The following is a 25,285-nucleotide window of genomic DNA, read 5'->3' on the forward strand; positions in this document are numbered from 1 at the left end:
AGGCTTAAATTAAATGAAAACCGAAATATAAAAAAAATTTAATGAGGCGTGACAAAATGTGTGTGTTTATTTGAGCTCTTCTGTCAGTGAAACAACTCAATACAGCCTTGTTGTGTCTTGTTGTTGCAATGAGAAAGAGCCTGAGGATGCTGTGGGATACGGTGCTGTGATTGACCCACAGAGGGGAGAAGAAGAATTGGTGGATAAAGTGAAACACGGTCGCACGCTTCTCTGATGAATACTTTTCTTTTGTATAGTATAGTATTGTAAGTGTAGTATACCACAAGCCTATACAACTTTGAAAGAAATACCAGTAGGACGATTACCTAAATAATATGTTAAAAACCTAAATATTAAATAAAAGAAAAAACGCGGTCAGGTGACATGCCTGGGGATGGCTCCTGAGATTTGTAGCGTTTGCCTGTTTACCTCTTATTTTTTTCCCCCACAAAGCTGAAATACGGCTTCATCCAAATTTATTGGTTCACCTCTATCATTAGGCACGAATCAAAAATGTTCCAGATCACCTGTCTAACATTTGGTTTCCCGACAAGATCCACCGCAGCGGCAGAACCCGACGTGAAATTGCAGAATCCTGACTGGATTTTTACGCACTCAAACAAACTGTATGACTACGTAACTTGTGTATTAACATAAAATCTCCTGCTATAAATACAAATGAATATTGTACTGTTATTATTATTACACTTGTATACAAAACATTGTACTTTGTACTTGTCATAGTACCTACTCAAGCAGACACATTAACGTGGTGTGTGATGTAACACTACCGCAGGTGGCACTCCAGTAGTTTGCCACCACGGTGGTGTGGTTGTCATGGCCACCGTCACAGCAATAGTCTTTGCCAATCTGTACTCTTTAGATCCCTAACTGCCATAAACCGAAACTTGTTTATACTTTCAAAACAAGGCTGTGTGATGAGTCTTTTACTTCACCAGTTCACTGCTTTTGTGGCTGAGTGGACAAGCTGACTTCCATTCCCAGTCTGAAATGCATATCTTTAAGCATTTATCACCTCCAACTCATTTGTGACTCTGGAACGATGAACTTTAACCTAAATGTTAGAGGATTTTCTTCCACTAATCCTGCCAGTAAGACTTGGCTCTGTGCTGCAGCCTGAACCCCATGCTGAGGCTATCTCTGGCTAAATGATACTATCTATCTCTGGATGAGGAATGTGCTGTATGTTAAATCTGGCAGGAGTAAAAGGTTTGAATATGGAGTTTATAGAGGCTTCTTGAAAATTTTTTGCGCTTGGACAGTTTCATACTTTATCTTTACAGCCACAGCTCCAGTATGATTACATCATTTGTGAATATACGTGTATATATATATATATATATATATATATATATATATATATATATATATATATATATATAATCCTTTGGGTCTTAATCCTGGGCAATAACTGTAGAGTGTGAACTTGTTTTTAAGCCTGGTTTTAAGTCAGAACTGTTGCCTCACTTACCAAGCTGAATATGAATGTATTTATCGTAAATTGTTTGCAGGAGAGTTTACTCAAGAAATGTGGTGCTTAGGAAAATCCAGTTAGTTCAGAAAAATGTTTGTAATATACAAGAGCTCCTGAGTTGGTGCAAATGTACATATAAGGAGACTAATGTGAACCTTGATTGATAGGCTTCAATCGGCTATACTGTAGATAGGCTTAAAACCCAGTCATTAATTACTTTCCATAAATTAAGACAAAACTGGCCATTCAATTATGAAAAACTAATTAAAGGACGAAGAGTTAGTATGTATCTATGGTAACCAGGGCCCTGCAGTGGCTGAGCTGCATTATTGGAAGATTTAGCCCTTAGGTCTTTTATGATCTTTTGCCTCCTTCTAGTCATTTTGTCATTTTCAGTTCTGAGCTTTGCCTTTTTATGGAGTTTTGCAGGCGTCACAAGATGTAAATCTGCTGTGTTGTGCGCATGTTTTGTATTTTAGGGGTGATTGGCATGTGCGGATGAAGAAATTCAGCATTACCAAAACTTTTGTAAATCTGTCCGTACTTTTTTGTTCAGTTAGGCACATGAACATATTTACACAAAACTTTACTCAAAGATTGATAAACGAGGCCTAAACAGTTAGGTGACTGGATGAACCTCTGACATCAGAAGCTGACAAACCAATTTCCCAATGTCATAAACTGATTTTATGGTGGGGGATAATGTGGTGGGTACAGATGGTATTTTGTACAGGGATTCACCATTGACTCACTGCAGGGGACAGTTGTGGCTTGTCGGTTAAGGCTCTGGGTTACTGATCAGAAGGTCGGGGGTTCAAGCCCCAGCACTACCAAGCTGCCACTGTTGGGCCCTTGACCATATCTGGCCCTTATATTTGGTTAAGGCCCTTATCTGGGTAAGGCCCTTAACCCTATCTGCACCAGGGGTGCTGTATCATGGCTGACCCTGCACTCTGACCCCAACCTCCTAACATATGGGATATGTAAAGAAAAGAATTTCACTGTGCTGTAACGTATATGTGATTAATAAAGACTCATTATAATTATTATGGATTTGAGGAGTTTGTGAAATCTTAGATACTTCCTCTGAAGCAGATGTTGTCACTCTACCATCCATTTCCTGTACAGATGACATGGTCTATCTGCTAGCATCAGCTGTGTCCTGTTAGGAAGGCTTACAGCTTGCAACATTTAGTCAGAAAATGGATTGGTGTTGCTGTTTTATCCACTGTGTTAAAGTGTATAAAAGCAAGAGGTTATACACTAGCGTTTACAGCTCGACAGAATGTTAGATGATTTGGTTCATACCAAATGACTTACTGAAATGATGTATCACTTTTCTGAAGTTTTGCCCCTTAGGACGTATGGTGCAGCTTTTCACATGAATCAAGTCATTGGAAAATTGTCCAAGTCACATATCTCCACAATCTTTCTTCCACTTTAGATTAATCAGAGAAAAATCCGTCTTCTTTATTACTCTCACACTCATACTCCCTCTGTGCAAGCTCTCTGGAGAGGAATTTGACAAGTGTCAGCTCAACCAAAACAGGGTCGAGTGAAAACCCAGAGGTAACACCATCTTATGAGAAATCAGCTCCAGAGCCATAAAAATGACCTCAGCTCAGCCTAATATCCACTTGCACCTGCTATTGAGCTCTTCCACTCCGCTCTCCAATTTACTTTGCTCAGTTTTTATACTGTAAGCTATAGAGTATTTCTCATAGTTAACCATTGAAAGATGTTACATAATTCCTTTCCTGTGGTTCTTTTGCTTTCTTTTGCTGCCTTTCTGACTCACATTTTTGTATCCTCTACAGTTTATATTCTCCTTCCTTCCCTACTTTAGGCTTCTGTCCTGTCTTTTTCCTATCCGCCCTCTCAGCTTCTGCTTAGCCTATAGTTCTTTATCGTCAGGTGAGTTTTTACGTGTCTTTTTTTTTTTTGTAATGCATGCACATAGCTCTTTTTTTGCACGTGTCTGAGTGTGTGATGCATGCCACGTTTTCTTGTCCATGGATCTGCTTCATGAACATGACTGTAGTTGGAAATAATCCAGTCCTATTCATATGTTTTCTGTCAATACTTCATGCTTTAGGGTTTGGGTTATCCTTGTTTGTTTGGAGTGGTATTGTTTAGAGGCTATTGGCTGTTCTCCAAGAGCTTTATTTATTTATTTATTTTTTACTATGCCTCTCTTTGAGTACGACTGCACCTCTGGGAATGGAAATGGATCATTGTTCAGTTATGGCTCAGCATGAGTTCTCGGGAAAATGCTGTCTTCCTGTGAGGCTCAGGGGCTCACAGTCGCTAACAGAAATTTTCCTGGCATAATTGACTCCAGCAACGCGATTCGTGTGTATGTTTAAGGCACCCAAACTTCATCAAATACAATTTATCCCAAGGCTCGAATCGTTAAACGCAAGAATTTACAAGCTCAATGTATTTTTTCACTCAGGCACTGCCAAGGACACCTGCAATGACCGCATGTTCTAAAGTTCCAGATGTTGAGGGGCACGGGCCGTGTGTTTCTTGGGCTCCGTCTCTTTCATGCTTGCACCTCTGGGTCCGTACTCACACTTGCACACAGAGAGGTCGTCTCCAGCGGTGTATTACCTGTGATTATTGTTACATGCAGACCTTATTTCTGAAAAGCCTGATTCAATATGAGGTGGTGGCTGACTAATGTTGACAGGCTAGTAATTTATTCCTGCTACAGGATTATGGCTCACGATGAAGTCTCTTCGGGGAACTGAAGTGAATTGAATTGTTTTATGGTTTTCTGCCGGGTCACAGTCATACTCGTCTGGCTTTTCTCACAGGGTCATTATGAAGTAATCTGTTTTACTGTGTGTCTATCGGAGAGCTGGCTCACGCAGCGCAGACTGAAAAGTCCCTTGCCTTTATTACACCAGGTGGGACAGAGCCTTGAGTAATAACAGTAATCATTTCTGCACCTCCTCATTTCTATGCCGTTTGACCACTCAGTGTTTGGTAGTACTAATGAAAATGACCTCTGGATGATATCCACTAAATACTTTCATGCCTAATGGGTCCAGACACTGCCATAGTAGGGATCATAAATTCCTTGGACAGACATTTTTTATAGCATGTCAGCAGTGAGGGCGTTTTTACGATTGAGAGGAAGAGACAGACAAAGTAAGGATAATAGAAATGAGTGGGACTGCGTGGCTACTAACAAATAACAGTAAGTAGTTCAAACAGAAAATTGACATGAATTATAACAGCAGCATGCCCGGTGATTCTCAGGGTGCTGTTTACTATACTGTACATCCATCCATAGATTAATTCATTTTGTTGGTAGAATTTTCAGTACTAGGGCTCTTGTTATGGGCAAATCATTTTTGTGCGCGCTCATTAGTGCTGCGGTTGAGAGAAATGTATGACTCACAGCTGAAAGCGTGTCTGGCAGCTTAATTCTCAAGGGTGTAATTGTTCTCTTTGGTGGAGAATATTTCATCTTTTTAGATAGAGATGTACAGCTACAGGAGGGGGTGTACTCACTTTTGTGAGATACTGTATATTGAAGGCACAATCTAGTGTCACAAAGTCTGACAACGTATAATAATGAATTTTTTTCATTCTGACTTCCTCTGATCTCTTGTTCTCTTTCTCTCTGCAGAAAGCTTCAGCCGAGGTAGAGACAAAAATGTCCCTAGCCCAGCGGATGAAGATCCTGCAGGAGAAGGAAGAGCAGTGGAAAACCAAAGGGAAAGGAGCTGCCAACGACTCCACACAGTTCTCTGTGGCTGGACGCATGGCCAAGAGAGGTATACTATACATTCGTCTACATGCAGATATGTTGGCTCTGTTTACTTTGTCCGCAATACACTACACTGAAATGATTTCATCTTCATGAGGATTTTATATCCCCTCTTGCTTCAAGCAGTTGACTGTGGTGCATCTGTTTTTCCATCAGGCCTTGTATCCCCCACTAGAGATGATGTGCCTGTTATCCTCAGCAAGAAAGCAAGTCACAGCACACCAATCAAGCCTTTAGAAGGTAAAGCCTCAATTATAGGGATGTAAATACAAATATATTATTCAGACTGGACAGATAATGTGTTCGAAATGGGTACCAATACAGATACAAATAGTAGATGGACTTTTATTTACTTTCATGTAGGCACAAGCAAATAGTCAGGTATGTGGCTGGAATAAAGACCATATTCATTAATATGATTGTTCAGTGGTGTATTTAGAAAGTGAATATGGCTACTAGTTTGTTTATATTTTAATATAATAAAAGCAACTGAATTCATTAGAAAATATTTTGTGCAGGTAGAAACAAAACTATTAATTTACTTCACTGGAAAAAAAAATTCTGGTTTATGGCCACGCCCATGTTGGGTTTAAATATTGGGTTAGGGTTAGTTTCCTCCAGGTACTCCGCTTTCCTGCCTGGTCCAAAGGCTGATTGGCATTTCCAAGTCGTTCATACTGTGTGAATGGGTGTGCGATTGTGCCCTGCGATGGATTTGCTGCCCATTCAGGGTGTCTCCCTCCCTGTGTCCCCGAGCTCCCCGGGATAGGCCCCAGGTGACCCTGCGACCCTGTGTAGGATAAGCAGCATGGAAAATGTATAGATCGATAGATGACAAAATATGATAACATATTTAAAGTCAATCTAAACCGAACTAATTTATTATCTCACACTGGGAAAAAAATGAAGGTTTGATGCCCTTACAGCTTATCTCAGTGCATATTGATGTTTTCCGCAGAGATCTCCACTCGACCTGATGCTGAGGGCGACAAGCGGCTTGACAAACTGGAGTCCTTTTTAGACAAACTTCACAGTAAAGGTAATATCTTATGACTTATTTCTCAGATATTCTTGTCTATTAAGAGATCAAATCTAAGCAGTATAGAAGTGTCTGATGTGTGTGTGAATATGCCTGCAGGTGTGAGCAGTAAGCCTTCTACCATCGAGGTGACGGAGGAGAAGGAGAAGGAGGTGATGACCCTGGATGATGACGAGACCTTTCAGCGTTTTTTCAAGTCCATGTCCCCCACAACTCTGAGCGCAAACTTGCTGTTGGATGAAGAGGAGGACTTCAGTGCTCTCCAGTTCGACTCTCCAAAGTAAGCGGCATCTTTATTCTTTGAGACGTCTCCTTTATTTTATATCTCCTCTTGTCCTTTGTCCACAAACCCCATCTGTCTCGGAAGATTTGTCTGACCTTCTTTTTTGGTTTAGAAGTTTGTACACACTGTTTCTGAATGTTTTTCACAAGTTGTTTGTGTGTGGTCCCCCCCCCCCCCCCCACCAGGTTAACCACATCAGTAGCAGAGCACAGGCGGTCAGTGAGGCCCTCCCGTAAAACAAAAGGCTCGAGAAACCCTCTACGTGCCCTGGCAGCTCGAGACGACCTGAGACAGGCTTACACTGAGCAGAGACTCAACATAGCAACCATAGAGGCCAAGAGGATCCAAGTGGAGAGGAGTGAGACTTTAAATCACATGTTAACCACTGAATACTTTCCACATGAGATGAACTGAAGTTATTTAAACAAATTTCTTTAATAATGTTAAATATATGTTTCCTTTTTTTTTTTTTTTTTTTCCTCACGCTGACGTGTTGCCAGTGGCCAAACACTCAAGACTGGCTGGTTGTGCCTTGGCCGGACTGGCAAGTAAAGAAAACTTCAGGAACGTAAACCTCCGAAGCGTAAAGTCCACTGAAGTGGTGACCAACAACAGCGCCGTGCCTTTTCACAAGCTCATGCTCATCCACATCAAAGGTGGGAGTCTCTGAGAGCAAAGCTAAATGACAGGGTAGGAAGGACATGAAGGCAAGAGCTGAGGTTCATTAAGTTCTTTACTGAACAACATGTAGTCCTTAAAAATGCCTTTTAATTGTTTGTATGTTTGTATCGGTTTGTGAGGACCAAATTGCCCCCATAAAGTCCAGAATACCTGATCATTTAGATTTTGAGGGACATCATTATTAGTGGTAGGTGGTATATTGGTATAAATACCTCCTGCAGTTGACAATTTTTAGAATATTTTCAACTGCAGTTGAGCAAAACTCATGTTTATATTTGTTCTATAACATCCTATACTTATCACAAACCTGCGGCCTCACTGAGATTGCTTTAACCGTGGCCGATGCTTTTTGCATTGGTTGTTGTGCAAACTTCATTGGAAAGGTCTTCAGTGACTTTTGGAGTGATTCCTATTGAACTTTTAATAAAATATTAACAGCAGTAACCTAAATAAGGTAAATTATTTAGTTTAAGGCCAAGGTACTCTTTGGTTTGTTACCTTGGTGTTTTTACAAACCTGTTGAAATGTGTTTATGGTTCATCCAGATGCATGAAAGTCTTTAAAAAATGTGATATTTTTCATGTTTTCAGGAAACAAAACAATTCCATAGTTTTGTCATTTTTTCCAACTAGTTTAATTTTACGTGCGTGTTACGTTTTATATTCCTCGTGTATAAGGAATACGTACAATACACATACGTGTTTTATACTCCTTATACATGTTTAGCACTCGACATATATCATATCTACAGAATAAATAATTACCAGTTGATAGTTCAATTCAAATTTGCCAGGAAATGACATTTAGTGCCCATTGTTACAGCAGATCTTATCATTTGTGTTGAACAGCCTCCAATGGTACTAATACACTTTTCAGTATTGCAGTAAAATGCTATAAATAACAAACTGACAGTTAGCATAAAGAGTTCAAAATCAGCAAAATCATTTAACTGCCTTTTTTTTTTTCCTTAAATGGGGTTATTCCATGTCAAGTGGTTCAATACAGGCTGATTGACTAGTTTTAATTTTCAAAATTATTTTTTTTATTATTTTTGAGTGATTACCTGTAAGCATTGCAAAACCACAATTATTATTATTATTATTATTATTATTATTATTATTATTATTATTATTATTTTACTTGGTTTAACTACGAGGGCCATCTTTGTGTCATGGCATACAACAAATTTTGGTTATACAGCTGTTTACGGAAAACTTAATATCTCGGCTCAGGATGGTCCTAGCCCCATGGAACCAAAACTGATCCCTAGAGGACATTACAAGGTACATGAACATATATAAACATTAGACTTAGAACTTAAGTCCAAATGTAATGTTCAATATTGCTCACAGTTCCATACAATAGTTGAGGTAATCACAATAAAATGAGGAGAATTGAAAACGGTCATTTGGACCACTTACGTTTGGACCACTTGATATGGACTGACCCAAAGCTGATTTGAGTTACTGGGAAAGTAATGCTAATTGTTCGACTTGAAAGTTCTGGGAAAATGGTTGAATTTCATTTTAGAAAAGCTGTATGAACTCTGATTGTTTTTGTGTGGTAAGTTCCTGAAAAACTAAACAAGCTGAAATATTTTAGAAGAATAGAAGAACCTAACAAAGAGTGTGTGTGTGTGTGTGTGTGTGGGTGTGTGCGTGCGCGCTCACAGGGCGCAGGCATGTTCAGGTGCGTCTGGTGGAGCCCACAGCCCGCTCTCTCAACAGCGGTGACTGTTTTCTACTAATCACCCCAAATCACTGCTTCCTGTGGTGTGGCGAGTTCGCCAACGTTATCGAGAAGGCCAAGGTACTAGCATACACCTTGAATTTATATACACTGCACTGTTGTTATAAACAGGTTTTACTCTCAGGCTGTTTAGTTCCCTGCAAAAATCCTATATAAACAGTTTGAAGGGTAGAGTGATGCTCATAGTCTCTTTAATAACTCTCTTTCATTCACTGCTGAGTCACACCACAAGCTTCAAGGGTGTTTTAGATTAGCGCTCACACACAATGCGTGCTCTGTGTGTGTGTGTGTGTGTGTGTGTGTGTGTGTGTGTGTGTGTGTGTGTGTGTGTGTGTGTGTGTGTGTGGAAAAAGGGCTCAGAGATGGCACAGTATGTCCAGGCTAAGAGAGACCTCGGCTGTAAAGCCCCACAGGTCACTTTGCTGGAGGAAGGCATCAACACAAACAGCCGCTCTGCCAAGGACTTCTGGAACCTTCTTGGAGGACAAGCTGAGTACAGAGGTGCTAAGAACAGACATGCACACTGAAACACACACAGAGCAAATGTGTGCATATGGAGCACAGATGCCGAGCTGAGCCCAACCATTACACACTCAGTAAACACACTCAGTCATACGAGTACAAAGTGCTGACTGATGGACTTAGAGCATAGAACAGCCACTTTAAGCTCTCATTAGAGCTGAGCTCTTTGACAAACAATCACCTAAAAGGTGGAGTTAAGTCAAATTAATGCAGTATATAGTATATCTTACTTTTATTCAATTTCAGGTCAAGCGCTGTTTATATATATATACTCTTTTGAGAAGTATATAGGAACATGTATGTGTGTGCTTTAAGTGCAGTTCATAAATAAAATGTAAAGTGAGTCAAATGAAATATGATCTATTTAAAGTAATACAGCGTTTTGCAAACTAATCTCAAGCCACAGCACCTCGAGTGAATGAGCAATGAATACAAACAATCATGTTGATGTTTCCCCCCTTCCCATTCGAAAAGGACACAGTTAATGGTACGTCAGTAAACACTTTTAGAAATTCTTCAACAAATGTATTTTTAAATGAATCCACTTGCATCCACTTGAGGCAGGATGCAAGTATGTAAACTCAGAATAGCTTTCATCATGCTGTTGAAGCACAGCGATGCTGCAAAGAAACTCCAGGGCACGCATGGACAAACGCAAACAAACTAATCATGGACTAACACAGTACACCTTGCACACATTGAGGAAACCGACCAATGGCAGGGTGTGGGATGGAGAACAAGAGGGGATTTGTGACAATAATTCATCCTTCCAGACCAAAAAAAAATTAAAGACCAACATAATCAGAGAAAAAAACACAAGTAAGCAGACGGTGTACAACTAATGCAATATTAATTGCGTGTGTGTGTGTGTGCGTGTGTGTGTGTGTGTAGCCGCCGGGGATCCAGATGAAGATGAACTTTATGAGAACGGCATCGTGGAGGCAAATGGTATCTACAGGGTGGTGGAAGACAAGCTGGTGCCTTATGAGGACGCCTGGGCCTCCATCCCCAGTGTGACTCTGCTCAACTCCAAAGAGGTCAGTCCTCTCTTTCTACACGTTCACTGTGTCTGTATCTTTTTACATGGTGACATTGTTTAGAGCTACAGTATGACTGTTTCACTGCTTTATGATTGTTGTGTGTTTGTGTGTGTTTTTGCATGCGTGTGTGAGCCAGGCCTTGGTGTTTGATTTTGGCAGCGAGGTGTATGTGTGGACCGGGAAGGATGTGGCTCTGAGTGACAGGAAGGTGGCAGTGCAGCTGGGCAAACAGCTCTGGTGCGGAGCCTATGATTACAGCACCTGCAGGGTCAACCCCCTGGACTCCTCCTCAGCCAATAAGGATCTCCCTCAGTGAGTCATCCTTCTACTGGGCTTCATGTTGCAGCATGTGTTCCAACTGACATAACATCATTCAAATGCTTGATTACTACTTACACTTTCACATCCACTAACCACAATCATTATCCTCATGCATGAAGCTCAGTTTACGGAGTCATTTGGACAGAAAGATGTATCAAATAGCTTTGGGGATAGCTCACATATTCAGGCCATGGAACTTCTGGAGAACAGATTTGTATAAAAAGCATGCGCGTCATTACGTTCCCATTACTCTACTGATAAAGTAATACTGCCCCCATCTGGTGACTTCAGTTATAACAATGAACAGTGAATGGTTAAATGGTTTTCCAGTCTTGTTCTCTCACCTGCTGTCTCTCTCTTGTTTGTGTGTGTATAGACAAGGTGAGGGCAGGCCAAGTTGGGCTCTGTTTGGACGACTTTCAGAGCATAATGAAACAGCTCTGTTCAAGGAGAAGTTTCTGGACTGGGCCGAGCGTAAACCGAGCAAAGAGGAGCCAGCAGTGGAGGAGGTGAAGGTGAGAGTTAGTAAGAATTACACATGCAGTTACACCCCCATGCGCATGCACAGTGGTACATTGCACTACAGTGTGTGCAGGACTACACAGTAATGACTTAAATGCTAATCATGATTCTTTTCGCTCAAAATTTAAATTGATTTTTAATTTTTGGATTCGATTTGAAAAAATTTCTCCCTAATTTGAACCCACCCACCATCCACCTCTCCCCTATCATATGAAGTTAGCACGTTTGCCTCGCATTTCCGGAGTTGGTGGTTCAAATCTCAGCACTGCCCTGTTTGCAGGCAGCTTGCATGTTCTCCCTTTACTTCGGGGATTTCCTTCGGTTACTCCAGTTTCCTCCCCAATCCAAACCGTGCGTTGTAGGTTGATTGGCATTTCCAAATTGTCCATAGTGTGTGCGATTGTGCCCCGTCTTGTGCCTCAAGCTCCCTGGGATAGGCTCGAGGCTCCTCTGTGACCCTGTGTAGGATAAGCAGTATGGAAAATAGATGGATGGATAAACAAAAAAAAAAATATGCAAGCAAATAAGTTGTCAGAGTACGCGGTCATGGCTATCGTAGGTCATTTATCGTAGTTCATTTTAGTTTTACCTGTATATCTGGATTTAAGTTTATATCTCAAACTTAGAGTTATCCACTTACAGGCTATCATTATCTCTTGAGTTAAAATAGCTTCACAATTGGGCAAAAATACAAAATTTCCTCAAGGATAAATCAGTGACCATCGTTCACTAGCTTCCATCCAAATGACATAACAAATAATTACCAACCTCAACTGTTTAGCAAGAGAACAACCTAAAACTGTTATAGTATTATATAAACACATACACTCGCACACTGACTCCTGTTGGCTTTGCTTGCCCTTTCACACTCTTACTCATTCTCTTTCATGATTGACTGCTGTCACCATGGAGTCAGACTTCTTTCATGCCTAAAGCTGAAGTGTCATGTCGTTTGACATATCTGAGCTGTGTCAAACGTATCAAACGTCCTGCCAATTCCCCCATTGACTGTAAATGACTATTACAGCATTGTCAGAGTGACTCACTGCAGCTCAGGAACATCAAGAACATCATTTTTAATAAAAAAAACATGAATAAACACCAAAATCAGTAACCTAACAATAGTTAAGTCACTTAATTATCACAGTAGATTATGCTTAATTAATTGAGGAAGTCAGAAACTTTGGTCAGATTTACAATACTCATGCAATTACTCATTGAGTGTGTGTGAAGTGTGGTCTGTGCATCTCTCGTCTACGTGCAGAGTCCAGTACAGCAGCACTTCACTGCCACCCAGGACTCGGACCTGAAGCCGTGTGATGTAAAGACTCTGCTGGATGGAGGAGAAAATCCTCTGAAGATGGTCTTAGAGGGTGTAGATGTGCAGAGAGGTTATGGATTGGTCAGTTCAGAAGACGGACGGCAGGCGCAGTTAGCCACGGTGGCAGTAGACGCCTGGCACATTCGCGAGTTTGATGATTTCGAGATCCCGGCCGAGAGCGTGGGTCAGCTGCACGAGGGTGACACGTACGTCATCCGCTGGAAGTACTCCATCACCAGTGTGGGTGAGTGAGACATGTTGGATACTGAAGTTCTGTTTCATATTGAGAGCACAGACACTTGGAGAATTGCCTAGTAATGTTTTCGCACGTGCGCGTGTGTGTGTGTGTGTGTGTGTGTGTGTGTGTGTGTGTAAAAGTCGGTAAAAGACAGAAGCCTGGTGAGCTGAGTGCCGCAGGGCCTGGCAGAGAACGCATTGCTTGCTTCTTCTGGCAAGGCCGTCAGTCGAGCGTGAGTGGGCGGGGCACGTCAGCTCTCATGACGGTGGAGCTGGGAAACCAGCGGGGCGCACAAGTACTTGTCACCCAGGGCAAAGAGTCCCCCTGCTTCCTCCAGCTCTTCAACGGAGGACTGATCATCCACCGAGGCTCCAGAGAAGACAGTGCCAAAAACACAGGTACTGCGCTACAAACAAACGACTGACTCAGAGCATTTCCAAAACAGCAGGTCTTGTGGGTGTCCCCAGTATGCAGTGGTTAGTACCTACCAAAAGGGGTCCAAGGAAGGACAACTGGTGAACCGGTGATAGGGTCATGGGTGCATAGGCTCACCGATGCATGTGGGGAGTGAAGGTTAGCCCATCTGTTCCGTTCCCACAGAAGAGCTACTTTAGCACAAATTGTCTGAGTGCTCAGGCCGACCCCTTTCCAGCACCGAAAGCACCTACAGAAGGCACGTGAGCATCAGAACTGGACCATGGAGCAATCGAAGGAGGTGTCCTGATCTGATGAATCACATTTTCTTCTACATCATGTGGAAGGCCGGGTCTCTTTGCATCGCTTACTGGGGAAGAGATGGCACCAGGATGCACTACGGGAAGAAAGCAATCCGGTGGAGGAAGTGTGATACTCTGGGCAGTGTTCTGCTGGGAAACCTTGAGTCCTGGCATTCATGTAAATGTCACTTTGACATACACCACCTACCTAAACATTGTTGGAGACCAAGTACACCTCTTCATGGCAACGGTATTCCCTAATGGCATACTAGGATTGTATTTCCCCACTGTGTAAAGCTTTGGCAAAGCGTAGCACACCACAGGAAATAGCACAGTATAAACAGGGTAATGGGGGGAAGAGGCGGGATTGGCATTGGGCAGGTTCTAATTTGCATATTATGTATATTCATAGTCCATGCAATTTTTATAGTGTGAAATTATAGAGATATTAAAAAAACATTTTAGTCATTTTACTGGCCATATACATTAGAAATATAGTAAATATATACAAACCATATCATACATAAACATAACATAAACATTTTTTTTCTTTTACAAATCTTTAATGCTTTAAAAATGCATGTTTAGGTTAAATTAACTTGTTTTTTCAACAAAATGCTTCTTACACTCCTGTCAGTTACTGAGCAGACCATGCAATACCACAGGGACAGTAATAAAAGTGTGTGTGTGTGTGTGTGTGTGTGTGTGTGTGTGTGTGTCAGGTGGCTGGAGGCTGTTCTGTGTACGTGGGGAGGCAGCAGTGGAGGCGTCTCTTCTGGAGGTGGAGTGCTGCAGTGCTAGCCTGCGCTCTCGTGGCTGTCTCCTCCTCCTGGGCGTACACCAGAGACAGCTGTACCTGTGGCAAGGTTGCAAGGCTCAGCCAATAGCCCACGAGGTGGCCAAGAGGACTGTGGAGCGCCTCACACACACGTGAGTCATCATATGTTACCCTGAGAGTGAGAGTCATCTGTGATGGTATGCCTATAACTTTTTTCTGTTTGTGTATTTGATTGTGGTTTAACCTGTGTCTGTGTTTTGTGTGTGTGTTTGTGTGTGTGTGTGTGTGTGTGTGTGTGTGTACAGCTGTCCTCCAGAGCTCGGGTTAAACAGCAACACTAATCTGAAAGTGCAGGAGATAGAAGAAGGCACAGAGCCACAGGAGTTCTGGGATGCACTTGGCCAGCAGGACAGGAAAGTCTATGACTGTATGCTGCAAGGTACAGTTATTTGACCAAAACTTTCCAGTGGAATTTTTGCAGCCTGGGACTTTGTTCCATAACTGAGATTCTGTGCATATACTTCTGCATCTATCACTCTAGCCCATTTTCCACGTTCAGGGCCATTTTTAAACGTCTGTAACATAGATTTATGCTTTTGATCAATCCAATATTTTCTCTGGAACATCATATCAAGCCATAAAGCAAATCATAATTGTTCAAAAGAGAGTATTGAGTTCTGTTTGGTGTGTTTGTGTGTCTAGATCCAGGAAAATACAACTTCACACCTCGTCTTTACCGCCTCAGTGCCAGTTCTGGAACCTTTGAAGGGGAGGAACAACTGAGTCCTTCACGAGTGACAGGCTCCGTGATGGCGATGCCTTTCCTGCAGGAGAACCTTTACTCCGCCCCTCAACCAGGTTCCTACAGACCACTTATCTAACCCACAAATAAGTTGTACAGTGCTGTGAAAATATTTTTGCCCCCTACTGGTTTCTTCTGTTTTTGTGTATCTCATATTAAACTGTTTCAGAAATGAAAACAAAATCTAAGATAAAACTAAGGCAACTTGAGCATACACAGAATACAGTTTTTAAATGATAATGTTATTTATTGATAGCAAAAAAGTAACCCAATACCAACTGGGCCTGTGTGAAAATGTATTTGCCCACGTAGTTACTAATTCCGCAAATCTATGAAACTGCATTCATAATGGGGTTCAGCTTGACTAGACGCAACCAGGCCTGATTACTGCAAACCCTGTTCAATCAAGTCAACACTTAAATAGAACTTTTTCAACAGCATGAAGTTGATTAAAAGTTCTTAACCTGTAACACACTATGCAAAAGTTGAAAGAAATTCCAGAAATGATGAGGAAGAAGGTGATTGAAATACATCAGTCTGGGAAGGGTTACAAAGCTATTTCAAAGGCTCTGGAGCTCCAAAGAACCACCGTGAGAGCCATTATCTCCTAATGGAAAAAACTCGTCACAGTAGTGAACCTTCCCAGAAGTGGCCGACCTTCCAAAATTCCTCCAAGAGCACAGCAAAGACCAAAAGAGCCAAGGACAACATCAAAGGACCTACGGACCTCTCCTGCATCAATAAAGGTTCATGACTCCATTATCAGAAAGACTCTGGGTAAAAATGGCATTCATGGAAGAGTGGTGAGGTGAAAACCACTGCTAACCCAGAAGAACATTAAGGCTCATCTGAACACCTTAATGATCCTCAGACCTTTTGGAAGAGCGTTCTATGAATTGATGAGTCGAAAGTGGAACTGTTTGGAAGACAGGGGACCCGTTACATCTGCCGTAAACCAAACACAGAATTCCACAAAAAAAATAAAGCATGGTGGTGGAAGTGTGATGGTGTGGGGATGCTCTGCTGTTTAAGGGCCTTTACCAGAAATCCTAAAGGAGAATGTCCGGTCTTCAGTCCGTAAGTTGGAACTCAAGCGCAACCGGATTATGCAGCAAGACAATGATCCAAAGCATAGGAGTAAGTCCTAGTCCTAGAAGTAAGTGAAAGACTGATCTCCAGTTATCGGAAGCGTCTGCTTGCAGTTATTGCTGCTAAAGGTGGCACAAACAGATTTGATTTTTTTTTTTGTGTGTACTCAGGCTGCCTTTGTTTTATGTTGTATTTCATTTAGATCTAAAATTATTTAGTATGAGATATACACAAAAACAGAAAAAATTAGGATGAGGGCAAATTCTTTTTCACAGCACTGTATTTAAACTTCAGTTCAGAGCTTTTTGAGAAACTAAAGAGTTTGAGAATTCTCCTGAATGAGAATAACACAGTTACCACCCTAAGAATTCCAGGTCTGCAGAAACGTACCTACAGTGGAGCCGCAAATAAAAAGGTTCCTGAAACTACAGGCCAGTATTTTAAAATGGGACTTGATTCCGCTAGTTAATACATTGATGGAACAAAGTCCATATAGACAGTTCACATAAAATACTACTGTAGTCTAGATTTCATTAAACAGCATTAATGCTACTGCAGCCACTATCTGATGCGTAGATCTCACGGATATAATCTCCTGTGCCTGTGTGCACAAAGCAAGGCCCATGAAGACATGGTTTGCCAAGGTTGGAGTGTCCTGCATAGAGCCCTGACCTCGGCCCCACTGAACACCTTTGGGATGAATTGGAACGCTGAATGGCTGAATGATCACCCCACAGCCATGCTCCAAAATCGAGTAGAAAGACTTCCCTGAAGAGTGGAGATTATTATAACAGCAAAGGGGGGATCTGGAATGGGATGTTCAACAAGGACGTATGACGTTCAGGTGTCCACAAACGTTTGGTCATATAGTGTATGATGGATCTCATAATCTGTGTGTTTGTGTCACTGGTAATGCTGATGCTCTAATGCACTAATAGCCATTTAATTCATGCTTCCACTGTGAAGTACAGTTTATATTTCATCACTGTCATTTAGCTATACTGTAAACACGTCTGATTTATGCACTTTTTAACGCTTAATGTCCTTGGCTTCTCTTTTTCTTTTACTTTCTTCCCCCTCGCTCTCGCTCTCTCTGTAGCTCTGTTTCTGCTGGATAACAAGATGGAGGTGTACCTGTGGCAGGGCCAGCAGCCCGAGGATGAAGAGTGCACAGGCTCTGCTAGGATCCGCTGGGACAACGAAAGGAAGTGCGCCATGGAGACCACCCTGCAATACTGCAAAGGTCAGAGGTCACAGCCTTCCTGTAAAGGCTCTACTAGGTCTGTGCATGCAAGTAATCTGACTATACAGGGTGTCGCAAAAGTTTCCATCCATTGGGGAGTATGTTTGCCAGCACCGCATTGGTTGAGCCTTCATCAGTGGAAGTTCGTGGACGTCCACTTCTCAGCTGGTCTGCAACACTTCCAGTCTTTTTAAAATTTGTTAATAAGCTTGGCGACATTGTCATGTGTGATGTGCTCGCCATGTTTCCTGTTAAAGTCCATCTCGACCTTGCGACAGTTTCCCGATCCAGCCATGAGAATGATTTCAAGAACTTCAGTTCTTTAATAGTTCTTCTTTTGTCAAAGACATTCTTAAATGCTATCTGGACAAAAAACTAAACAAAATTTAATCTAGAATAAATATATAAAAAATATTTTTTAAATAAAATGTTAAAAAAACAAATATAATATAAAGTAAGTGTGGAAAATTTTGAAAGACATTTTGCTATAAAGTGTTAATTTCTCCTATGACTTTTGGGACACCCTGTAGATGATTTTTCTATTGCCCAAATAAGGACAATTAAAACTTGATGACTTGATGTAGTTGTAAATCATTTTCCATCCACTTGAGAGAAAACTGGAACTGTAATTGGTATAACATAATCATTACGGTGCTCAATTACAACACTGTTAAGTCCACCGTGTAGAAGAAATAACATGGATTAACATTCACTGTGTTACATTCACAATCTCTTTATAGTGAATATTGGGAGCACTACGCAGCACACTCTTTTTATCATGCACTACATTACATGGGCTTGCTCATCACTCTGCAACGCTAGCCACACAGTGTTTTTTTTTTCTTGTGTCAAATTTAGGCACAGTAAAGTAACGGTGCTAATTATAAGTCTAACCTGTGACGAACGAAATTACTTTACAAGTCAATTATTCCATTGCTTACATTTGTAATAAGTCTGAGGAGAAATCTGGAAGGATATCACCACCATAGGTTGCTATAATCCTTTCTGTGAATGTACTCCAATCAAACTAAACAATTCAGTGCATTATGGGTATTTTGTGGCCACTAGGGCATATTGTTTGTACACTACTTATCACACTACATTATAGGATTTAATGAGTGCACTGGGCATTTTGGACAGACCCTGAAATAAGTGCACTGTATAGTGAATAGCGTTTCAGACACAGCTTCTCCTTGCGTCTGATTGGCTCTCATCTTTGTTGCATCAAAATTACTGGCAAAAAAGACTCGTACGCAAACGCTTTTAATAACAAGAAAAAATGATATTGTGATTAAACAGGCTGATTTCAGTTGATGTCGTTATGCTGAAACCCCATATGAATATGTGGAAAACATTTGTATCTCTGTTCATTTTGCTGCTCGTGTACTTGCACTTTTTGAGAAATGAGAAACATGACGTAGAAGCACATGTGATTCTTTTTCTTTACGAAAAAGAATATACGACGGTGTCATATATTATGTGACGCAGTATACATAACCAACGTATCAGCTATGAACAGTGCAGCTTGCCCCATCTACGAGTACCATTAGTACCTGACGGTAATTTTGAGCAGGTGCCAGAAACCATATAACATTTGCTACTGGACTAGAAGCTAATGTGAAAATCGTAGTTTCAGTTTTCTGGTGCCGAACGTTCCAGTGGAAATAGAAGGTATGTTATTATGCTCTGTTTTGATAAAGTATAGTGTGTGAGAGAGTATCTGTGTGTATGTTTTCAGCAAAGAACACCAGACGACCCCCGCCGGCATATCTAATCTTGGCTGGAGCTGAGCCCCTCACGTTCACTAACATCTTCCCGTACTGGGAGAAAGATCCGAGCATCAGAGTGCAGGTACACACGCCATCGAACACACCCCAGAGTGACTGCACACCTGTACTCTTAACTGCAAGACTGCAAATCGTTGTACATTTCTTTTAATATAATTCTCAGTTTAGTTGCTCATGTAAGTGTGCCTGTGTGTATGCTTGTGTGTGATTATTCAGAGTATGAGGAATAAGGTGATCCTGGTAGCGGATGCTCTGTCCAAGCTGAGTAAGAATCAGTACTCTCTGGAGGAACTGACCACCAGACCGCTGCCTGAAGGAGTGGACCCTCTGCGCCTTGAGATCTATCTGTCCGACAAAGACTTTGAGGTACACAACCATCTCATTTGCATCTGCCCTCTTCTCAGCGGTGTTTTTTTCCAGCTATCCATTGGGATGGATCATTCAACTTCAGTTTGTCGATCATGTGAAATATTCCAGGCATAAAAAAAATTTTACTTTCAGTTAAATTCGACAACAGTTCACATATATATATATATATTTCATGAAGGTTAGGATTTCAAAACAGAACGGTAGCATTAACAAACGCATGTTTGTTTGTTGCAGGCGGCTCTGGAGATGACGCGAGAAGAGTTCAGTGCCCTCCCCAACTGGAAACAGCTCAACCTAAAGAAGAGCAAAGGCCTCTTTTAGATTTGTAATGGGAGTATTCTCAAAAGGAAGGACGGATCCTTTTGTCTGTTTATGTGGGGAAACCAGTCCATGTATAGTACCAAATGTACAGTGTAAACTTTTTTTTTTTAATTATGAATTGACCTGGCAATTTTGCAGAGAACTTTTCTAAATGGCGATTTTTGTAGCAAGCTAGCTTTATACAGTTCATAAGTTGAATGGACTTTCTAGAGTATATACCCTAAAATGCAAAAGGACGTCAATTCGGGATTTCATGTCACTTATATCAACTTGTGCTCGACTAATTAAGTACAAGCTTGATTTTTTTTTTTTTTTTATGGGTAATGCAGGTGTTTGTTTTAAGGAAATGGTGATTTTTTTTTTAAGGCTAGATTCCTAAAATTCCTACCTTTTTAGAGTAAAACATGTTTGCTCTTATTAGTCGTTAGCAAAATGAACTGCTTTCAAAGCCATATAAATATGCACGTGTGTGCAGTTCTGCAGTCTTACAGTGTTATATGTTGAGTTTGGGCTCTAATATTGTGGCTTTCCGGTATACACTACCTATATTAATGCAAATAACTGTTAATATCTTTTTATTTTGTAATTGAATATAATGAATTTATGAAACGATACCCGGCGTGTCCTGTACTTTGTGTGTTTACTAAAACCGGACCATTCCTGTTTTAACCACTAGGTGTCGGGCTTGCTTACATTCAAGAGACCACTGGGTCATTAAAGCCAACAGTTTACAGGAAGCTTAGGCGTAACCATATGTTACAGCTTTCTAAAGGCTTGCTCTGTGTTTAGTGTAAATCTGTAATATGAATGCGTTATGAATGAATGAATGAGTTGCGGTGGCTAAAATTGCTTCAACTGTAAAAGCAGTGAACAGTCACCTGTACGTGTCATGCAGTGCGGATGATTTATGTCAGTGGGGTACACAGAAATATATTTTTTGTAAGTTTGTGGTTCAAGCCATGATAAAGAGATCAGCATATGAGTATGGCGTTGGCTTTTCATTGACACAGGTAGTTATGGGAATCTATAAGAGCTATAAGTACATGTTTATTTCTATGAAAATAACACACTCACATGTGAAGGCTAGGGTTACCTGTTAATGCTTCAGAGATAATCCTACCATAAAAGTTTCCCAGTTTTAATCAGACTGTAATCTGGTACAAGAGACTTGTTGTTGTGTGGGAAAACGTGGTTAGGGAAGTCTGGGAAACCGAATTGCGATTAGAGCGTGATTGCCTGTAGAGAGATGAGCGAGTCTGTAATGAACGTTGTAGTGTGAGGGACGAAGGAGATCACAGGAGGTAAAGTGAGTAGGTGTGGAATAATTGGATAACACAGTGACACAAAGTGTGAAGGTGAACCAAATGGGGGGGGGGGGGGGGGGGGGTCATTGTTTCTCTGCCATCTCTGACTCTCTCTGTCCTACCCTTCACATGCTTCCATTCATATCTGTTTTTCTCAGGTTATTTGATTCACTGTGCACATCTGCTCAGCAGCTGGGTCTCCCTGGAGAACCTAGTGGAACCCACTTGTCCAGTACTTTCATTTTGTCCTTTCATATGTAACTCTCATTTTCTCTCTCTCTCTCTCTCTCTCTCTCTCTCTCTCTCTCTCTCACACACACACACACACACACACACACACAGACTTGGCTCATAAAGTAGCAAGTTTAACTGCAAGAGTGCAAGATTAACACTGGCATTAATTAATTTATTTCACGGCTTTATAGAATTCAATTCAGGGAGATTGACTCAGTCCCGGACTCACAGGAGTAACATAATTGGACATAAGAGATTATGTTTTTTCAGATATTATCTTTATTTTTTTTCAAAAAAGGTTTCAAAAATCAAAGTGCATGACAAACGGAGTTATTGACTCCCAAAAGAAAGAACCGATTCTGAACAGCCTGAAACAAGTCGTTAGTAATTCAACACTTACTTCCTGTACAAACCTACATAGGGTCTTCATTGGCGGCTCGTGAAACAACGTGACTTTGACCCGCCCTCAGACACTACAGTTGATGTTGCATCCTGAAAGGGTTAGGTTCATGTCTAGAAGATGTTGTTTTCTGCGCTGCAAAAGCAAAACCACTTTGCATGGATTCCCAAAGGATGATGGTGTAAAGCGTCAGTGGTTAAAATTCATTTTAAACTGATACCACAGCAGTTCAACGCTGACCTTCGTTTGTGTTCCCATCATTTCACTGATGACTGCTTCTCAAATCGAGTCAATGCGGGATTTGCGAAACGATTATTGATTAAAGATTCGCCAGTACCCACTTTATTTGGACCATTTTGTGCCTCTGGATCACAACCTGTAAGTATGATGAATTATTTATGTATATATTTTCTACCGAGTGTTCCAAATGTGTGGTTTTGTGTTGTATACGTGTGCAGCCAGTACACTGCTGTTAGCTGCTAGTCTCTGCTAACCGGCTAACTCACGTTATTGTCAAACTACATATAAACTTATCACTTAGAAACGCCCCCTTCTCGCCGTGCTTGTGATGGTGGTTCGGGTTGATCTTCCGATGTATCACTATCCGACTCGGACTCAAATTGGTAAAGTAAAATCGACATTATTGCTGATATGGTGAACTCGGATATGTTAGTGGACGTTTCCTTTCCAACACGTGCTGTAAAAGGTAGACCAATCACAACAGACTGGGACATCTGACCAATCAGAACAGAGTAAGCTCTCTGAAAGGAGGAGTTTAGCGTGAACAGATCCTTGAGCGAATCGTTTGTGACACTGGGGGAAAAATGGTAATGCTGCATAATGTAAATTATGAGAAAATGAAATTGTGTTTTGACCTTGGATGCATGTAAACCTATTGTATGAAACCATTAAAACAAAATCAGGCCTGTTTAAAAACCATAATAGGTGCACTTTAATGCTGCCAATTTTGGAGCTGACAGCACCAGCAGCAGATTGCAGTGTTTAAAGCCTGCTGTTATTATTAAACTGATAACAGACTGCCTTGAATGTAAGAACCCTGTTTTGAAGTTGTTATTGAACCAGGGTTCTTATCCAAAGAATGAAATCCTTATCCATCAGAAGCTATTAGGACCATTTTTTTGTACCTATAGTTTGAGCGGCATTAATAGCTTTTGGCTTGACAGTGCATATCAAGGCTAAACACGCCAACAAAAGAAATAGCGCTCTGTTCCAGCAAATCTGCGTCAAGCAGTCGGCGTTTAGAAATAAATAAATAAATGATGCCATATTTTCATCTTCCCTGTAAGAGGGCCGTGCTGTGCAGCCGTTGAATAAGTCTACTCAGCTGTCATTTCCAAGGCTAAACGAAAGTTGGAAATCCTTGAAGCGCTAATCAAAAGAAGAGAAATGGCTGCAGGTCTGTGTTCAATTGGGAGGGAAAATCTGTTATTAAAAAAGCGCAGAATTTCAGTGAATCAGAACTGCAGCAGCCTTGAGACTGGAGTGTGTGTGTGTGTGTGTGTGTGTGTGTGTGTGTGTGTGTGTGTGTGTGTGTGTGTGTGTGTGTATTAGAGAGGGAGTGTTTCTGAGCACATTAGTAAGATAAAAGAGAGAAAACAATGTACCTCATGAGTGATGATGATGATGATGATTATTATTATTATTATATTTTTGACTACTCCTAAGAGTTCCACACAAGAACCTCTCTCATAATTTTGTGCTTTTGGATATGACAATACCAGCAGGAGATTGCAGAATCTGAAGGCTGCATGAGCAGGGCTGACTAATATTGCAGGCACAAGAGCGCTGGTGCAGTGGAGGTGGTGGATTGCACACAGGAACAAAACCAACATACTGTAAGTTCAACTGGGATTAAAGTCATTATCTTTTTCAGGTCACGGTTCATAGCCAAAGCCTCAAACAGCATTCAACCAACCATCCATGATCTCACATAACTCCTATTCATTATATTCTCCTAATTACAGATCATAACGTCTATGGACACTGGACCTCTGTAGAGGATAGGACAGTTAGTGTCTCTGGTGTTTGTCCGATTTCTGTGTCCCTTAGTCACAGCTCTTTCTATCAGTACGCTGGTGTTCCATTCCAACGGCAGAATGGAAATCGACTTATCAGACATTTTCAATCAGTATAAACAAATTAATTATTTTATTGTCGCAAGACGGTTATAATATTAGTCAGGACACTGTTGGGTTTCTGTATGTAGAGTATCATGACTCTGTGTTTAGCTGCTGGTGAGCAGGGTGATGGGAAAGCAGAGGGGTTTGAGAGCCCTGTGCTGGGCAAACAATTCACACCTCTCCACAATAACATTGGTACAGAGATAAAACAGACAGCACAACTAAAGTGTTTTTGATATTAAAACACTGCCACAATAAAAGTATAACATTTAAACCTAGTAGGCTAGGTCATTTTTTTTTTTTTTAAAGAAGAAAGAAATACCTATGAAAAACTGCAAAAATTTTGAAGCCCTGAGTGTCTACTTTCATATGAACCATTAACCTCTTATATCTTGTGGAGTGTTACATCACAAATAAATTCAATGCTGAATACACAATATAAACTGCCTATACTAGAAGATTACGCAATAGTAAACTGCTAAAATAACAATGAGATCAATAGTGACAGAATCAATAAGATAAGATTCAGTCTTGGATACTAAAGGGGGAAAAAACAAGAAGAAAGTAAATCATATACAATATCAAGCTAGAAAAAGGTTAGCTAGCTATCGTTTGTTAGTTTACAGTGGAGTACCGGGACGCTTAATGTCCTAGGATGATTTCATGCCTGTGTTACCTTCTGGCTCTCAGATTAGCCTTCTCTCTTTCAGTTTTTTCTTTTTTTCCAGTTCTCTCTCTCTCTCTCTCTCTCTGTGCACTCCCGCTGCCTAAGACACCTCTACTACCGAGGCACATCTCACCCTCTGGACCGTCCTGATTGATCCTGATGCATTACTCTTACTTTGAGTTTCTGCACATGTGATTCATTTTCTCCTGTTGTGGATGGACCCACACAAACACCCTAAAGATTTGCACTCTTATTTCCAAGTTCTTCAGTAGATCATCTCGCCTGGATACTGTAGACTTTTACCTTCCATGAACTGCTGCTGTAATCATAAAAACTGTCCTGTTGCTCTTATTCACATTCTGCTCCTTCATACTGGACATCCTTTCAACACACTTACTTACTGTTTGAGTTCCCTTTCGAATCGAATTACTCTCAAGGTACG

At 41.0% G+C, this 25,285-nt stretch overlaps 1 protein-coding gene across 3 annotated transcripts in view; it reads left to right on the forward strand.

Annotated features, from left to right (window-relative positions):
• The window catches only part of svild (supervillin d), a 63,781-nt gene extending 43,070 nt beyond the window's left edge, over positions 1 to 20,711 (forward strand). For all 3 annotated transcript variants that reach the window (XM_017483374.3, XM_017483376.3, XM_017483375.3), the window contains exons 9-28: positions 5,136 to 5,283; positions 5,433 to 5,516; positions 6,235 to 6,315; positions 6,415 to 6,595; positions 6,784 to 6,956; positions 7,099 to 7,254; positions 8,952 to 9,088; positions 9,382 to 9,529; positions 10,442 to 10,587; positions 10,727 to 10,902; positions 11,288 to 11,426; positions 12,698 to 12,998; positions 13,133 to 13,390; positions 14,431 to 14,638; positions 14,792 to 14,925; positions 15,189 to 15,344; positions 17,477 to 17,620; positions 19,359 to 19,471; positions 19,624 to 19,773; positions 20,011 to 20,711. In XM_017483374.3, coding sequence (XP_017338863.1) covers positions 5,136 to 5,283; positions 5,433 to 5,516; positions 6,235 to 6,315; positions 6,415 to 6,595; positions 6,784 to 6,956; positions 7,099 to 7,254; positions 8,952 to 9,088; positions 9,382 to 9,529; positions 10,442 to 10,587; positions 10,727 to 10,902; positions 11,288 to 11,426; positions 12,698 to 12,998; positions 13,133 to 13,390; positions 14,431 to 14,638; positions 14,792 to 14,925; positions 15,189 to 15,344; positions 17,477 to 17,620; positions 19,359 to 19,471; positions 19,624 to 19,773; positions 20,011 to 20,097 — 3,120 coding nt within the window. In that variant the 3' untranslated portion in view covers positions 20,098 to 20,711. The remainder of the gene's footprint in view (positions 1 to 5,135; positions 5,284 to 5,432; positions 5,517 to 6,234; positions 6,316 to 6,414; positions 6,596 to 6,783; positions 6,957 to 7,098; positions 7,255 to 8,951; positions 9,089 to 9,381; positions 9,530 to 10,441; positions 10,588 to 10,726; positions 10,903 to 11,287; positions 11,427 to 12,697; positions 12,999 to 13,132; positions 13,391 to 14,430; positions 14,639 to 14,791; positions 14,926 to 15,188; positions 15,345 to 17,476; positions 17,621 to 19,358; positions 19,472 to 19,623; positions 19,774 to 20,010) is intronic.
• The last annotated feature ends 4,574 nt before the right edge of the window (positions 20,712 to 25,285 follow it).

Source organism: Ictalurus punctatus, chromosome 13 (genome assembly GCF_001660625.3).
Source record: "Ictalurus punctatus breed USDA103 chromosome 13, Coco_2.0, whole genome shotgun sequence".
NCBI classification, from domain to species: domain Eukaryota; kingdom Metazoa; phylum Chordata; class Actinopteri; order Siluriformes; family Ictaluridae; genus Ictalurus; species Ictalurus punctatus.